Source organism: Sciurus carolinensis, chromosome 12 (assembly GCF_902686445.1).
Source record: "Sciurus carolinensis chromosome 12, mSciCar1.2, whole genome shotgun sequence".
NCBI classification, from domain to species: Eukaryota; Metazoa; Chordata; class Mammalia; order Rodentia; family Sciuridae; genus Sciurus; species Sciurus carolinensis.
In genome coordinates this window covers 112,345,927-112,363,598 of record NC_062224.1, presented here as the reverse complement: position 1 = coordinate 112,363,598, position 17,672 = coordinate 112,345,927, and the positions used below count along the sequence as shown (strand labels likewise).

General features: G+C 36.4%; 1 protein-coding gene across 14 annotated transcripts in view; it reads left to right on the top strand.

Moving 5' to 3' along the window:
• The window catches only part of Prrc2c (proline rich coiled-coil 2C), an 85,000-nt gene that overhangs the window by 10,014 nt on the left and 57,314 nt on the right, over positions 1 to 17,672 (top strand). For 11 of the 14 annotated variants that reach the window (XM_047520275.1, XM_047520271.1, XM_047520273.1 and 8 more), the window contains exons 2-3: positions 15,084 to 15,249; positions 16,237 to 16,414. In XM_047520275.1, the coding sequence (XP_047376231.1) occupies positions 15,138 to 15,249; positions 16,237 to 16,414 (290 nt within the window). In that variant the 5' untranslated portion in view covers positions 15,084 to 15,137. The remainder of the gene's footprint in view (positions 1 to 15,083; positions 15,250 to 16,236; positions 16,415 to 17,672) is intronic. The other 3 variants (XM_047520282.1, XM_047520274.1, XM_047520270.1) reach the window with 1 other exon arrangement.

The window sequence follows — 17,672 nt, the reverse complement described above, 5'->3', positions numbered from 1 at the left end:
GTTCTCTCCATACCCCCCGCCTTAGCCTGGTCTGCCATATCAAAATACTATAAACTATGTAGCTAAAACAAATTTATTTCTCAAAGCTGGAAGTCCGAGATAAGATGCCAGCATGGTCCAGTTCTGTGAGGGCTTTCTTCCCTTCTTCTCTCTCCTTCCCTGGTGGCCACTTCGCTTGTTCCCATGACTGTCATCTCTGGAAACCTAAAATGGAGATCATAAGCTCTTAGGCCTCCAGTTTTCTCACTAACTACATTTTTTCTCACTCTTTTTGGTAAGTGAACAAAACAGCCTGTAGTAAGCTTGCCTCGTTGTAAGTTCTGTTGTCATAGACAACGTGTATTAGTTGGTGTTGCTGAGATCATCAGTGCCATGTGCTCCCTTCTTCCTTCCTCATCTCTGCTGTAACAGAATACCTAAGACACAGGTGTTATTTTTCACAGTTCTGGAGGCTGGGGCCAGATCAAGATCAAGGCATGATCAAGGTATTTGTTGAGTGCTAGGGTTTTAGCTTTCAAGATGGCACCTTGAACACTGTGTCCTCACTTGGAGGAAAGAACAGAAAAGTAGAAAGAAGCCTAGTTAGTTTCTCTCAACCCTAATGAGGCACTAATCTTATCCTCTTGGCCTGATCACCCCTTAAAAACCCTGCCTCTTAATACTGTTTCATTGGGGCTTACATTTCAAAACAAGTGTTGGATGGGACAAAAACCTCCAACCATGGCATCCTCTTTCACTCTCCTGGTAGACTTCAGCACTTCTCACAGCAGTGTCCTCATACTCCTTCCTTCTCTTGACCCACATCCAGCACAATGCTAATCTGATTCAGTCCAGCAGCTTTTGTGGTTCCCACCACTCTCCTCTCCCAGGATGTGCTGCTGCTGGCCATTGGACAGATACTTTACTGTGCAGGCTTGGGGATATTGTATATCCCTGCTTCTACCAAGTTTTCAGTGCTGCTTGCTAATGCCTTGTTTTCCTAGTTGCTTGTCTTTCCCATTCTCCCAACCTCAGATTTCCAATCTGTACCTCTGCTCAATGGATGAGGATAGCACATTTCTTGTTAATCTTTTCCCAGCAGGGCTTGGTATATGGTAGACCCCAAGTAAATATTTTGTACGAGTGAATAAACATTTTGAGTTTGAAGTTCTGTCAAGTAAGTTAAATGATGTTTTGGGCTACAGACAATTGAAAATGTCCGTCTGAAGATTGTAGCTTGAAGCCAGGTGCCGTGGTGCAGGCCTATAATCCCAAGAGGCTGAGCAAGAGGATTGCAAGTTCAAAGCCAGCCTCAGCAACTCAGCAAGACCCTGTCTCTAAATAAAATATAAAAAGGGTTGTGGATGTCATTGAGTGGTTAAGTGCCCTTGAGTTCATTCCCTGTTATCAAAAAAAGAAGAAAGAGAGAGAGAGAGAGAGAGAAAGATGGTAGCTTGAGCTGGGCACAGTGGCTCAGGCCTGTAGTCTGAGGCAGGAGGATCACGAGTTCAAAGCCAGTCTCAGCAACTTTCCAAGGCCCTAAGCAACTCAGCAAGACCCTGCTTCCAAATAAAATACAAAAAAGAGCTGGGAACGGACTCAGTGGTTAAGCGCCCCAGGGTTCAATCCCTGATCCAAAAAAAAAAAAAAATTGTTTCTTGATGAACAGTTCTGGGAAATTAACCTTAATTCTTCATACTTGAAGCAGTGAACCAAAGAAGAAAGGCGAGATGGCAGAAAGGGATATATGGTCAGGGTCAGAGGACTGTGAGACTGAAAGGTGTCAAACAGAAACCAAAGAAAATGGTTGATACTGATGCTGTTTACCTTTGATATTTGTGTTTGATACTTGGTTTTTATCAACAGCTAATTACATTATTTCTTGATTTTTTTTTTTCAATGAAATGTTTATTAAGCACCTATAGTGTATTTCTTTGGAAATGGTTACAGATTATTTTTAATGTTATTTAAATCTGTGGAACATTGCATTGTTTTCCAAGCAAACTAATCTGTCACCATAATAATAATGAGGACAAAATGGTGAACAGTTTGGATATTTAGAAACACTCCTGGCCACAGAGATAATTGTGTTATTCAAGTTTGGCAGCGTGCAGTTTGCTAAAGCATAGAGTTTATTCTTCCAAATATAACATTTTAAATATAACTTAAATATTGGAAACTAAAATCTTACAACTTGGGGTGCTGGAGGAGTTTAAGACCATGGCTAATCTATATTACAGATGTAGAAATTGCTTACCATTTTTTTCCCCATGATGGCAAAAGTATCATTTAAGATACATCTCATGATATATCTTAAAATCTAAAATAACATTTGATGGTTATTAGTTCTCAGTATTAGGTATTTTGAGAAGGTTTCCTATCTGTATAAACTAGCTTTGGTAAATTATAATTTTAAAAATATATTCATTTACTCCAGAAGTTATGAAAATATATTTTATTATTCAAGGTTCTACTGTGCAAGAGTAAATGCAAGCAGTGGAAAAGTATGTATATTACCCCTTGGAAACCATGTTATTGATACGCGTTAGCCTCCCAAGCAAGTGTATAAACATTAGAGGTTTATACCCCTTCAATGGGAGGAGAGTTAATGCTGTGTAATGCATGTTTCAGTAATCACATATGTGTTCTTGGGTTACTTTTTCTAATTTTTATCTATTGCATAAACTACAGGGCACATGAGAAGTTAAAAGGACGCTTACTCATCACCTGCCTTTTTTATGTTCGTGTGAAGTCTTTGTTTTATATCTTAGATACTTTTGAAATGCCAGTGAGGATAGATTTGAATTGTCCTTGTTTTTTTAAACTCATACCTTTTCTTTTTTAAATGGTTTTGAAACTAGCCTTTTCGTTTTAAATCACTGCTTCCTGAAAACACCTGTTATTTTTTCTGGCTTTCTGTTAACTAAAGCAGTATCTGTTTGGTGGGATGTCGCTCAACAGTAGAGCTATCTGTCTAGCACCCATGGGAGCCTAGGTCAGTCCCCAGCACCCCTTTTCCTGTCACCCAACAAAAAAAGCAATGTGTGCCTGTTGTTTAGATTTAGATATCTCAAAGAAAGGCAAAGTCCCTTCTGATCAGTAGTATCACAGATTTTTTGTGGTGTGTTCTAGACCTTTTCATACTTGGCATGTTTTCTGGTTTTCCTACTTAATATATGTGTGTGTGTGTGTGTGTGTGTGTTTAAAAATCATATTGTGGAGTGGGATTGTGGCTCAGTGGTAGAGGGCTTGCATAGCATGTGTGAGGCACTGGGTTCAGTTCTCAGCACTATATATAAATAAGTGAATAAAGTAAAGGTCTATCAACATATAAAAAATCTTAAAAATTATATTGTACTATCCTTTTTCCTTTTTTATCTTTCTTTACAGATCTCCTGTTGTCTTTATGTCTATCTCAAACTAAACATGACCAAAGGCTTTGTTTCACCCTTGGTCTCCTACAGTTCATTCTTCACATTGTTGCCAGAGTGGTTTTTTTGTTGTTGTTTTGTTTTTTTAATAAAACAACAAGCCTCTCTTCAGAATTCAGTGGTTTCACATTGCTTCAAGATAAAATTCATAATTCTTCTGTATTGCCGCCTTTGAACTTTTTCTTACTAACTTCTCTTTAGCATTTCTGGTTTTAATACCTAGCCTATCAGGGCCTTAGGGCCTTTGTATTTACTTTTCCTTCATCTTTAAAGTTGTCTCTTTCTCCCTTCAAATCCAAAGCAGAAGACTTTAGTGATCAATTCATGTAAATTCTATCATACTTTCTCTCATACTGTCAGCATCTAAAAAAAAATCTTATTTATTTAAAGTCACCACACTAGAATTAATATTTAAGGCAGTCTTATATTCCCAGTTCATAAAAGTGTATATAACAGTAGGTCCCCTCTTACCCACTGGGATACAGTCCTAAGACCCACAGGAAAACTTGGATGGTACCAGACTTGTAATTTTAATAATGAATTTTGTGTATCATGCACTGAGGCTTTAACTTGCAGTTCAGGGTAAGAAGTAAAACTAGCATGAGTTTCTTTATTCTTTACAATTTCATGGTTCTTAAGAGTAGTTCTGAATATAGAATTTTAGAAACCTCCCCATGTGTTTTTGTTTTTTCACTTAAACAACTACCAGTGACTAATGTGTCAGTGTGACATTATGGATCTGCTGGACAAAAGATGATTTTAAAAAGTCCTGGGCAATACAGAGCAGGATGGCTTGAGTTTGCATCCACGCTATTCAGAATGGCACACAGTTGAGCACTTAAATTGTTTATTTTTACATTTTTTCCATTTTAGCATTTTTAGACCATAGTTGACTGCAGGTAACAAGCGCACAAAGTGAAACCACAGGTGGTTGGGGGCTCCTGTAGTGAATGTTCAATAAGCTTGTTTCCAAATATGGATCATTTAATGGCTGGCTTATGTTATAAATTTTTATCACATAGCATTTTTCAAAGATTGCACACATCCTAATTATGTGTATTTTGCACACATATGCTGATATTTCTTTAGGATAAATTCTTAGACTTTTTTCTTTTAAATTATATATCATTGGATTCTCTTTACGATGCTTGGGAGATTTTTGGGTTAGTGGAAATTGGTTTCTATATTTCGTGTGCATGTATATGTGTATTTGTTGTTTCTGTGACAGTATTAGACTGTTTCCTTTGGGCCTGGTCTTGCAAAATTTTTCTGCAGAGAATGAGATAGTCATCTGTTTAAGCTTTCCACATACAGTCTCTGTCATAATTCTTACTAAAAGCAGTCCTTTAAAAATATAAAAACTATTTGTTTATGATCTATCAAATTGTATACGTGCATTCTACTGTCATTCATGTATAATAAATTAGAACAAATAAAAAATGAAAAAATATATATAAAAACCATTCTCAGTTCACAGATCATACAGATCAGACCATAGGCCAGATTTGGACAGGCTTTAGTTTGCCAAGCTCAGATTATTATTAGTTCAGTGTGAGCAGCATGGGAATTGTCTGTTAATGATAATGGAATTCCTGTTAGACAGCTTGAGCCAAACATTTTTTCTAGGTAGGCATCTGTTTGACAGCTTTTATTTTCTTCCATTGTTTTTATCTGTTTATTTTGATCAAATTTGATGACATATTTCTTTTTTAGAAAGCCTTATTTCTCAGATCTTTTCTTTGTCTTTTTTATCATCTGTGTAGTTCTTAGATTTAGGTTTAAAAAATAGTCATTTGGCTAATGTGCATGCTCTTTTTCTTTTTCCCCTGTGTTTTGCTTTTTTTGTTGTTGTTGTTGATGCATTATAGTTGAACATAATAGTGGCATTTATACATATTCGTACTTTTTATTTTCTTTCACGTTGGGAACTGACCGAACCCAGGACCTTGTACTTGGTAAAGCACATGCTCTACCACTGATCTGTAATACCCAGTTAGCTTCCCATCCCAAACCCACAAAAGAACTAGCTCTTGAATTTATCAGTTTTGTTGCCTTATTTTCTAATTTATTATTATTTTTTATTTATGGGGTTTTTTTAAATTTATTCAGAGGTTTTTTTGTTTTGTTTCTGTTTTTTTGGGGGGGTTGCACCAAGGATTAACCAGGGCTGCTTAACCACTGAGCCACATCCCCAGCCCTTTTTATTTTTTATATGTTATTTTGAAACAGAGTCTCAGTAAGTTGCCTAGGGCCTTGCTGAGTCTGGCTTTGAACTCTGGATCCTCCTGCCTCAGCCTCCAGAGCCTCTGGGGTTCTAGGCACATTTGCACCACCATGCCTAGCTAATTTAACTTCTGACTTCTGTCCTGCTTTTGTTGGGCAAGTTTTTAATTTGTTTTGTATGGTAATGTAAAAATTAAGACAGTACTTTCCTCTGAAGTATATAATTGTATACTTTGTTTTGATATGAAGCATTTTCTGTATTAGATGGTTTTGCAATTTTGGTTTTGGTGGTGGCTTCCTCTTTTATCAAAAGATTTAATTTTAAATTGATTATCTTCTACATTTATAGTTCTGTATAGTGGTTAGTCTTATAACCACAAGAATCTTAAACTTTTTTCTTATTCTTATCAATTCCAGAAACAAAACATTTGTTGATTCCTTACTTAATGTGTTCTGGGATTTTTTTTTTCCCCCCTTTCTTGATGTTGACTGCTAATGCATTGTTTTTGTTATTCCTTGTCACGGGACTGCTCTTTTCATGTCTTGCTAGCCTGTTTCTCTTCCTGCCATTACCCATTTTCCCTTGTAGTTTCCTGTCCTTTTACACTAACTTTGTGTATCTCTGATATGCTGTTTTGACCTCACTTCTAGTCCCTTGGTCATCTTTTTCTCTGCCTCAGTTTGCTCTAACAGATTTGAATGGTGAAACTTTGTTAGCAAAACATGTAGGACTTTTTGATCTGTTTTTTTTAACAATTTTTGTTGATATATTTGCATGCACAGCATAGCATCTATTGGAGGGGGTGTCCTAGCTTCTGTAGTGCTTGGTTAGTTCATTGTATGGCTATGCCATAATTTGATTGTCCAGTCATTTGATGGATAGTTGATTTGTTTCCAGTTTGGGGCTGTTAACAAATAGAACTACTATCAACCATACTATAAGTCCAGGTCTTTATATGAACATATGTTCTTATTTCTCTTGGCTAAATGCTAGAAGTGGAATGGGACCTTTTTTAAGAAACTGCCAGATTGTTCTTCATAATGATTGGGCAGTGCCATGCTTCATTCCTATCAGCATGTGTGAGAGTTCTAGTTCTTCCACATCTTTAGCAGTACCTGGTAGAATTAGTCTGTAATTTTAACCATTCTGTTGGATGCGTGGAGGTATTTTATCGTGATCTCAGTTTCCCAGACAAAAATGATGCTGAAAATCATCATCTGGTTTTTGCCACTTGTGTGTTTCTGGTGAACTGTCTGTTTGGATCATGTTCATTTTTTAAAATTGGTTTTTGTCTTTCTCCCCTACCCATCTTTGAATTCTGAGAATTCTGTATATATTCTGAATAAAAGTTCTTTATGAGTACTGGGAATTAGCCCAGTGGTAGAGTTCTTGATTAGAAAGGGTGCACAAGGTCCTGGGTTGGATCCCCATTACCTCAAAAAAGAAAAAAAGTCCTTTAGCAGAAGTATAATTTGAAAATTTTTGTCCCCAAATCGTAGCTTGTCCATTTGTTCTCTGTGGTGTCTTTAAAAAATCAAAACAAAGTCCTGTTTGTAAACTTTCATAGATTGTTTCAGTGTTGTTTCTTGGAAGGCCTTATGTAACCCAGGCTCACAAAATTTTCGTCTTTATGTTTTCTCTGTCAGTTTTTCAGTTTTAGGTTTTATCTTGTGTTGTTTTTGCTACTGAGGATTGAACGCAGGGTGCTTAACCACTGAGCCACATCCCCAGCCCTTTTTTATATTTTATTTAGAGACAGTGTCTCGCTGAGTTGCTTAGGGCTTCACCACGTTGCTGAGGCTGACTTTGAATTCGAGATACTTCTGCTTCAGCCTCCTGAGCTGCTGGGATTACAGGTGTGCACCACCTTACCTGGCTATATTTTGCATTTTGTCTGTGGTGCATTTGAGTTTTGTTTAGTATTAGGCATTCAAAATTAATTCTTTATATTATATGTGCTGAATTGCTCCATTAATGTTTGTTGTGAAATAGCCACTAAATTTTGTGTTTGTCAAAAACCAGGTATTTTTATTTATAGGCACTATTCTGTTTCATTATCTATTTGTCTTAGTTTTACACTAGAGCCACACTGTCTTTCCTGCTTTGAGTCTTGAAATCAGGTCCTGTTCACCTTCAGATTTTCATCTTTTCATTTAGCTAGTCTAGGTCTGTCCATTTTGTCATGGCTTTTATAACCGGTTTGACAAATTCTGCCTTTCTAAAAAAAGTGACTGAGATTTTATTGGGATTGCTTTGAGTCTTATAGATCTATCCAGTAAGAATTGATAGCTTAATTACAGGTCTTATGATCTGTTAACAAAGTGGTATACATCCATTTATGCAGGCTTTCTTTAATGTTTTATGGTTTGTTTGTGTGTTTATTTTTTGTACCAGGATTGAACTCAGGCACTTGACCATTGAGCCACATCCCCAGCCCTGTTTTGTATTTTGGTTAGAGACAGGGTCTCACTGAGTTGCTTAGCACTTCGATTTTGCTGAGGCTCGCTTTGAACTCCCTATCCTCCTGCCTTGGCCTCCGGGGCTGCTGGGATTACAGGCGTGTGCCACTGTACCTGACTGTTTATGGTTTTAATTGTCCAGGTTTTTTACCCTTTCTTTGGATATATCCCTAAGTATTCTTATTTCCATTATAAATGGTACCTTGCCTAGGTGTTCAGTTTTATTGTTTGTTGCTGCTGTGTACAAATACCAGTGATTTTTGTATATTCATCTTGTGTGCAGTCTTGCTAAACTTCCTCCAGTACCTTTTCCCGGTTTTGATCCCATTTTCTACATACATGATCATGTTATCAACAAATTCACTTTCACTTCATCTTTGCTAGTCTGAATTCTTTTTCTTGACTTATACTACTGGCTAGAACTTTTATTTCAATGTCGAATAGATGTAATAAGAGTGGATAGCCTTCCCTTATTCCTAATCTTTGAGAGGACATAGCAGTTAAATATTCAGTCTTTAACTGAGTGTGGTGTTCCCCTCTATTTCCACTTAACTAAGCATTTTTTATCAGGAATGGGCATTGGCTTTTGTTGGAGTATTTGTTATGTATATATATATATATATATATTTTTTTTTTTTTTTTTTTTTTTAACATCTTACATATTATCTGTTTAGTTCAATTTCTGGTACTAACGCCATTCTCATGCTGTCAATTCTTTTGTAGACCCAGATTTTAGCCCAGTGTTGTTTTCCTTCTGTATGAAGGACTTCTAACACTTCTGTAGCACAGGTCTGCTAGTTTCATCTGACAAAGTGTTTTGCCTTCATTTTTAAATATTTTTGCTACATATAGGATCCTAGGTTTTTCTGTTTTCAGTACTTTAAGTGTATTCCTCCCTTTTTCCTTCTTACGTCATTTCTAACCTGGCTTCTGCTATTATGTTTGTTTTTCTACACATAAAGTACCTTTTTCTTTTGTTGGCTTTTAGCTTTTTATCATTTGTTTTGAATAGTGTGACTTTTGTTTGATTCTTATGCTTGGGCTTTGTTGAATCTTTTGGATCTGGGTATATAGTTATCATCACATGTAGCATTTTTGGCCATTATTTTTTCAGTCAGAACCCCCTCTTTATTCAGTATAGTTACACATAGATTAGGCTGAATGGTGTTGGCTGAGGCTCATGCGTACTGTTTTTTATTTGCTGGTTGGGTTTGTTTGTTTTTTTAAGGTTCTTTGGTCTTATTTTGAATAGTTTTATGGTGGCTTTAAGTTCAGTTTTTTCCTTCAACAATGTCTAAAATGCTGCTAAACCTATCTAGTGTATCTTTCATATCTATAAGTTTGGATGTTTTTATATGCTTCATGTTTCTGTATTCCATCTTTAGTTTGCTGGACATTGAATGCAGTTGTAGAATAACTAACCTGGTCCACTAACATCTGCAACAATACTGTTTTAATTTCAGTTGATTGATTTTTCTCTTTACTGGGAAACAATTTGGTCTTTTTGAGTGTTGCTTTAAAATTGTTAGATAAGATAACAACAGTTTTTACTTTACAGTGGTTTTTTTGCAACTATGGAGGCACTGAGTATTTTACATACTGAGTCGTGGTGTCTTTTTCTTTTTTCCCCCTGTGGTGAGATTTGAAACCAGGGCATAGTACATGCTAGGGCAACTACTATACCCCTAAGCTATATTCCATTCTTTCTTTCTTTCTTTCTTTCTTTCTTTCTTTCTTTCTTTCTTTCTTTCTTTCTTTCTTTCTTTCTTTCTCTTTCTTTCTTTCTTTCTTTCTTTCTTTTTTTTTTTTTTTTTTTTTTTTTGTTACAATCTTGCTAAGTTGCCTAGGCTGGCCAACAACTTTTGCTCTTCAGCCTCCCCAGTAGTTGGGATTATAAGTGTGTGCCACTGTGCCCAGCTTCACAATGTGTTATTCTCAGCCCTTTTTGAGCTCCAGGCACTGTGTTCTGGTTTTCACCAGTGGTTCATTCCTGGCTTTGGGTAGATTCCTCACATGCACAGGTAGGGTAATTTTTCTGCAGATCTGTAGCATTTTCCCTTTGTGTAGTTCTTTTCTTTCCAGTAGAATATCCTAGGTATTTGGTCTCCCTGAATGCTCAGCTCTGTGCTAGGGCATGGGAGTTCTCCATAGTTCAGGCAGTTCAGTTCCCAAATATCTGGAATGCCTGTCCTCTTGGCCTAATGCAATCTGTTGTTGTTTGCATATGCATGCACACATGTGTGACTGTACACACAGGTTCAGCTTTTTAGTTTCAGAAAAGAAGGTAATTCTAGTTCCCATTACTCATCTTAATTGAAAACTTAGGCCTGTTAGTCTTTTTTTTGATCCAGGAATTGAACCCAGGGGTGCTTAACCTCTGAGCCACGTCCCCAGCTCTCTTTATATTTTATTTTGAGAAAAGGCCTCACTAAGTTGCCAAAACTGGTTTTGAACTCAAGATCCTCCTGCCTCAGCCTCCAAAACCACTGGGATTACAGACATACACTTTAGTCTTGATCATTACTTCTTAGAAAATTCTTATGTAGCCATGTTTCTTTGATTCATTTTAGGCCTCCAAACAAATTAAATTTTTAAAAATCTTAAATTATACAAAATGAAACTCTCTTGATGATGGTACCTTTTCTGAATTATTTGGATTCTTTGACATTTTGTCCTTTTTAAGCAGTCTGCATTTTTTAACACATCGCTGGCATTTCTCTGACATATATGTAGCTTCAAGTTTCAAGGGTATCTGTCCTTTCAGCAGCAAGACAACAGAAAGCATATGGGTTAAGTTTAGAACGAAGGTTCCCATGATTGACTGGCAAGCCAGTGTAGTGCAGTTGCTCTTTCTTACTCATCCAGACCTGTTCTTTATGGCTGCAGATCCTCTACGTTTAGAAGTGTATATTCTTTTAGTAGTAGGTGCTGTAAGTCATCGTTTCTCTTTCTCTTGGATTGAATTATACTTTGATTGCATTTACACTGCAGTCGTGCACTGTTTATGATTGACCTGTTTTCCTGGCATAGTAAGTACTATGAAACATAGAGACTTATAAACTTCTGTAGGCGCCAGTTTCCTCTGTTTTAGTACTCTGAGTAACTGATAGCTGAGTGTCCACCTTTCTTACCTCAGACAGTATACCCACTGTGTATTTTGTTTACCTTTTATTGTGAAAGAACATGTACTTAAGGACATGTATAGACAGTTTATTCCTAGTGGAAGGAAAAACTTCTAGAGTTTTGAACTGTAAAGAGCTATTCGTATTCTAATATGAATCTTAGAATGTATTTGTAGGAGCTTTTGCTTTGGCCATATGAACCCTCTTCATTTTCAGGAACAATTGTGTGGTGGGTTCCATATTTGGAAATTACTTATAATTTATAGAGAAGGTTTTTGTTTTGCTTTTTAAGTTTGTTTTTCGTTTTTATACTGTATATTTAAGGTATATAACTTGCTGCTTTGATAAACTTTTTAAAAATGACTACAAAACTAAGTAAATTAACCTACCACACCTCCATAGTTACCTTCATTTGTGAGTGTTCGCAACACCCAAAGCTACTCTTAGGAAATTTTAATATCCAGTACTCGGCTGTTAACTGAATCCTCAGGCTGTGCACTGGATCTCCAGGCCTGTTCGTCCTAAGTAACTGCAAGGCAGTAGTACCCCTTTGACCTACTTCTTATTTCTTCTCCCCCACCCCACCCCTTGCAGTCACCGTTCTACTGTTTCCTTGTATGTGAGCTCCACCCACCCACCAGGATTCCACCTGTGAGACTGTGTTGTGTTTGCAGTGTGCACCCGTGTCTGGCTTATTTCACTTAGGGTGATATCCATCAGGTTCCTCCATGTGGTCGCAAATGGCAGTATCTCCTTTATCATCTTTTTTTCTGGGATTGAACCTAGTGCCTTGCACATGATAGGAAAGCACTCTGCCATTGAGCTACATTCCTAGCCCAGTGTCTGCTTTCTTAAAGCTGAAAAATATTCTATGTATATGTGTACCTGCCCATACATATCTCATTTCTTTATCCATCTTCTGTTCATAAACACTTAGCATTTAGATTGTTTCCCCACTTAGCTATTGTGAATGATGCTACAATGAATATGGGAACAATATCTTTGAGGTGATAATTCATTTCCTCGGGAGAGGATTACAAGGTCATATGGTAGTTTTTTTTGTGAAGTCTTTAGGATTTTCTACAAAAAGTATTATACAATCTGCAAATGGATAATTTTACTTCTTCCTTTCTGATTTGGGTGACTTATTTTTCTGGTATATTTTAAATCTCCATGTGATATTATAGCTAGTACTTCAGTACTCTGTCAAATAGAAGTAGTGAGAATGGACATCCTGTTCTTGCACCAGACCTTAAAAAGAAAGCTTTGAGTTTTTTTCTTTCTTTTTTTTTTTTTTTCTTCATTGATTCCAGTGTTAGCTTTAGAATTTAAATAGATGATCTTTATACTTGAGGAACCTTTCTTCCGTCTTGTCCCTCTTGTGTTGAGGATTTGTATTATGAAAGTACTCTGAACTTCATCAAATGCATCTGCATTTATTGAGATGATGAAATGTTTTTATCTTTATGTTAATGTGGTATATAACATTAATTGGTTTATATTTGTTCAACCAACCTCATATCTCTGAGATAAATTATATTGGATCATGGCATATATAGTCTTCATGTGTTGAATTCAGATTACTGTTATTTTATTGAGGATTTTCTTATCTTTATTCATCAGAGATATTGACTTGTAGCTTTCTTATGGTATCAGACAGATACCATAAGATATCAACATGGTGCTGTTCTCAGAAAATGAGTTTGAAAATATACCCTATACTTTAAGAGTTTAAGAACTGTTCATATTAATTGGTTTTGCTTTTTTAGGGAAATTAAAATTCACTTTATGATTCCTTTCAAACAACTAACTTTCTGTGCTGACTGGAATGAAAGCAAATATTTTGTAGCCCTTTGGTTAAATTGTGATGTTGCATTGTTTTCTTGAGTTGTGAAATTGAACATTTTAATACATTTGCTTACTAGCCTTATTTCTGTGATAAGTGGTCTCTTCATATCATAGCCTTACTATTACGGCTTCTTCAGTTTGTTGTTTTAGTACTCTTGTGTGTGTGTGTGTGTGTATACATATTTTTTCATTCAAATGTAGAGATACTTTCTTTGTGACCTCTCAATTTTTAACTACTATGCCCCTCTTAAGCAGAATGTTGATAGGTTTGTTTTCTTAAAGCCTTGCTATGAAATAGTTGGCCTGTGTTCTAGTAAAAGTCATAACTGTAGTCTAAACAGAGAAACGTAAATAAGCAGTGAGGTACATTCTTCAGGCCCACAGAGTGTTGGGCTGGAGATGATAATTTGAGATGATCAGTTAGTAAATGAAGCCATAGGAGTAGATGAGATTCCTTACAGAGAAGAGCCTAGATGAGAAGAAAATTGGAAGACAAGGTAGAGAGCCCAAAGCAAGGATTGACTTTAGATGGAAGTGGGATGGGGGAGGGGTGTACAATGATTCTTAAACTACTCAGAGTCTTCTGAGGAATTTTTCAAAAATAACAATTGACGCTCAGCTTCCTCCTCCCATATTGATATATTTTAAATCCCCAGATGATACTAACGTGTAGTGAAGATTGTGAATCACTGTTTGGAGTATTTCTGTTTACAGTAAGTTTTGAACTTTTGTCTTGGAATTAATCTGGAGGACTTAACACATGGGACTGGGCCCTACCCTCAAAGTTTGATTCAGTAGTTTTGAATGCGACCAGAGAATTTCATTTCCAAGAAGTTTCCAGACGATGCTGAGAACATCTTTAATAATAGGTGAAAAAAGAAAAGGATGGGTGTAGCTGCAAGTAGACGTATAGGTTGGCTTCTAAGAAGTTTAGGGCGTTCCTTTCTTACCACGTCTCTTTCTCATAGAGGTGGAGGAAGACTCTGCCAAAAGTGTTACTTGAGTAGGTGTTACAGGAGGATCAGGATTTGAAGGTGCTTAGATGTTAACCATCAAATGGGGACCAAAGCACAAGTTGACTTTTTCTTGATACATCAGTTCCTTTTTTTCACCTGATGAAAGTCTCGTTGAATGTTAATTTTGCCATATAGTGTAAATATTTGCTATCCCTCTTTCGTCACCATATGTGGTTTTTCCATGTCGTTGTCCATGTTATTGGTAAAAATTTGGCCATAGGATAGATTGTGAAAGTACACCTATCTTCCGTGACATCATTATTACTAGCACTCTTAAGATACAGTTAATTGTATATATTTTTCTACATGATAGTAAATTGTGTATTAGTGTAGCTCTTTTACTTGCTAATGAATCCTTTCCATTCTGTCTCATGGAAGGTAATTTATAAATGTATATATGGAAAGGTGCGCTAAGTTTCGCTCTTTTGCTTCTGTTCTCAATGTTTTTAGCTCTGGTGTGGTTAGCTACCTTCTACCCTAACACATTCAGAAAGATCCCTTAGATTGATTTGTGTTCCTACCACCTTAAATTTGAAGGGAAGTAGTATGAAAGAGAATCTGTTCTTTTTCTCCTATTTATTAATAGACTAACTTCTATTCGTCCTGCACATTTAGGAAAATGATAATGTCTTCCTATTCTGTTTGAGTCCCCTACATCTAGGACAGTGATGCCAGTCGTTTCAAGGCTTTTAGGTTGAATAATACATCAATTAAATAGTCTTCATAAATTCATTATATTTGAACTGTTTTTCTTAGCATGAATTATGACCCTCATTCTCTGTGATGCTGTTAAGCTGTTATAAGCCATAAATAATATATTTGCCAAGTGCATGGTAAGTTTATTGTGATTAACTTATCACATTGGCTATATTGTTGGTGTGATTTACTGAATATATCTTTCGCAGTTTTTAAAAACATTAATAACATTTGAATTTGTTAAGGTTTTTAGTCAACTCATTTTAAAATTTTCCTCCTTATGTTTCATTCTTATGTCCATTTTAAAGACTGATTTTAAAGGGTGTGGCAGGAGGTTTTGGACTCGATGAGTTTCCACCGAAATGTCGGAGAAGTCAGGCCAGAGCACAAAAGCAAAGGATGGGAAAAAATATGCAACACTCAGTTTATTTAATACTTACAAGGGGAAATCACTGGAAACTCAGAAAACTACAGGTGAGTAAAATCAAGGAGCATTTGTTTTTTATGGTTTTGTTTTCTTAATGTATTGTTTAATGTAGATCACATACCAGAACTGCTGCTGTTAGAAACTGGGACTAGCCCAATTGATTGAACCTTCTTTACTTTGGCCTATGCACACATTTTTAGGGGACATGAATTAAATATCTGACAGTTGAAAATTTGTACTTTTATAGAACCCTTTAAAATAATTTTTCCTGGGTCTGGGGATATAGCTTAGTCGGTAGAGTGCTTACCTTGCATGCACAAGGTCCTGGGTTCTTTTTTCTTTCCTCTTTGTTAACAGAAAATATGTTGAGCAATTTGATTTCAAAGGGAATTTGTAATCCATGAAATTAATAGGCATAGAGCTGTATATTAGATCATACATTTATTAAGTATTAAAGTTTTGTTTTTCTTTAATTTTTTTATTCCTTGAGCCCATTGTATACAGTGAAAATTGTACCATTTGTGGTATATTAGCAGTATTATTAGACATAATCAACATATTCATTCTGTAATATTCTAAGTTTTTTAGTGTGAAATACATTTCCTGAAAAAATTCCAAGTCTAGCATAATCAACAGGTTTTTTTGTTCTTTGTTTTGTTTTGCTTTTCATAGCACATTGGGTTGCATTGTTAGAATCTTGGTTTTGAATTGGTGTGTGTGTGTTTTATTTGCGATGGGATCTCACTATTTCCAGGCTGACCTTGAACTCCTGAGCTCAAGTGATCTTCCTGTTTCAGCCTCCTAAGTAGCTGGTACTTCAGGGATATTTCACCATTCTCAACTGCATTGTTAAAATTTTTAACCTTTCTGTTAAATGATTTGATTGTTTAATATTGCTACATTGAATTATGTTGCAAGTATGAATGGAATCACTCTAAGATTACATTAATTCTTGGGTTTTTTTGTATCATTTGATGAATAAAGTAGGCTATAAAATAGATGTTCTAAGAAAATTGATGTTATTGATCTTTTAGTTGCAGCTCGACATGGGTTACAAAGTCTTGGAAAAGTTGGTATTTCACGGCGCATGCCCCCACCTGCTAACCTTCCAAGTCTCAAAGCGGAAAACAAAGGCAATGATCCTAATGTGAATATTGTGCCTAAAGATGGCACAGGATGGGCATCAAAACAAGAACAGCATGAAGAAGAAAAGTGAGTCTATGTCTGTTAAAGAATGAAACATTGCCCCTTTGTAGAGAAATTATGTTTGAGTACCAGCTGTGTGCCAAGTGGTGTGCTTCCTATATTGCATATTTCATGCCTTTTTGATGCTTTTGATTGATTTTCTTCATGAGTGAGACTAGTGGTGGTATTTATATTTGTCAAGATGAAAGAAATGCCAGAATTGCTGTTCACAACTTTAGGTCATAGCCTGCCACACTTCCTCCTCTCCCTCCCTTAACCAAATCAGAGAGTCTTTCTAATGAATGAGAACTGGTTTTGACCTAAATTCTAGGATGCTAAAGATTTCTATCTGCTTGGTTTCTCCAAGATTGAAACTTTGCCTGGTGTCTCATTGGCTCTCATTATTGGATGAACAAAGAATTAGCAAGACAGCTGGGATCGAATTAGGAGTGTCTTTCTTAATCATCAGTCATTCAACAGATAGTCTTCTATGTGTCGGAGATCACACCAGGCTTTCAGTTAATTGACCAAGCTACATAGTAGTAATTTTGAAACTAGCATGAGTTTTGGGGTGTTCAGTATCTATTGTCAAATTTTTATACTCCTGTGTGCAGAGCTTTATATAGTAAATTCAACTACTCAGAAGCTTGAGTGAACTTCTGGTCTGTGATTATTAGTTGAAATAGAACTATTTTATACTAATAAAATAGTATAGGTCTAGGTGTACCAGTAATGTATTGTCATTTATTAATCCTCTTAAACTACTTTTTCATTTTTAAGCATTACCACCTTACAAGGATTGAATAATAAAACTGTATACCTGCCTGTTTTTTTGGGTACCAGGGATTGAACTCAGGGGCACTCAACCACTGAACCACATCCCCAGCCCTATTTTGTATTTATTTAGAGACAGGGTCTCACTGAGTTGCTTAGTGCCTCACTTTTGCTGAGGGCGGACTGTGAACTCACAATCCTCCTACCTCAGCCTCCCACGCTGCTGGGATTACAGGCATGTGCCACTGTGCCCAGCTATATACTCTTTTAAAACACCTTTTACTCAAGGAAGTAGATCAGACACGTTGCTGTTACCTGTTTGAAACTGTAGTAATAAGTGCAGTGATGAAACTGTTGACTGCCAGATGGAGAACTTTCCTAGCCTTAGCTCCCTGCTTATTATACCAGTCCAACTGTATGTATGCATATACTTATATTTATAAATGTTCACTTTGGGGCTGGAGTTGTGGCTTAGTGGTAGAGTGCTTGCCTCGCATGTGTGGGGCACCGG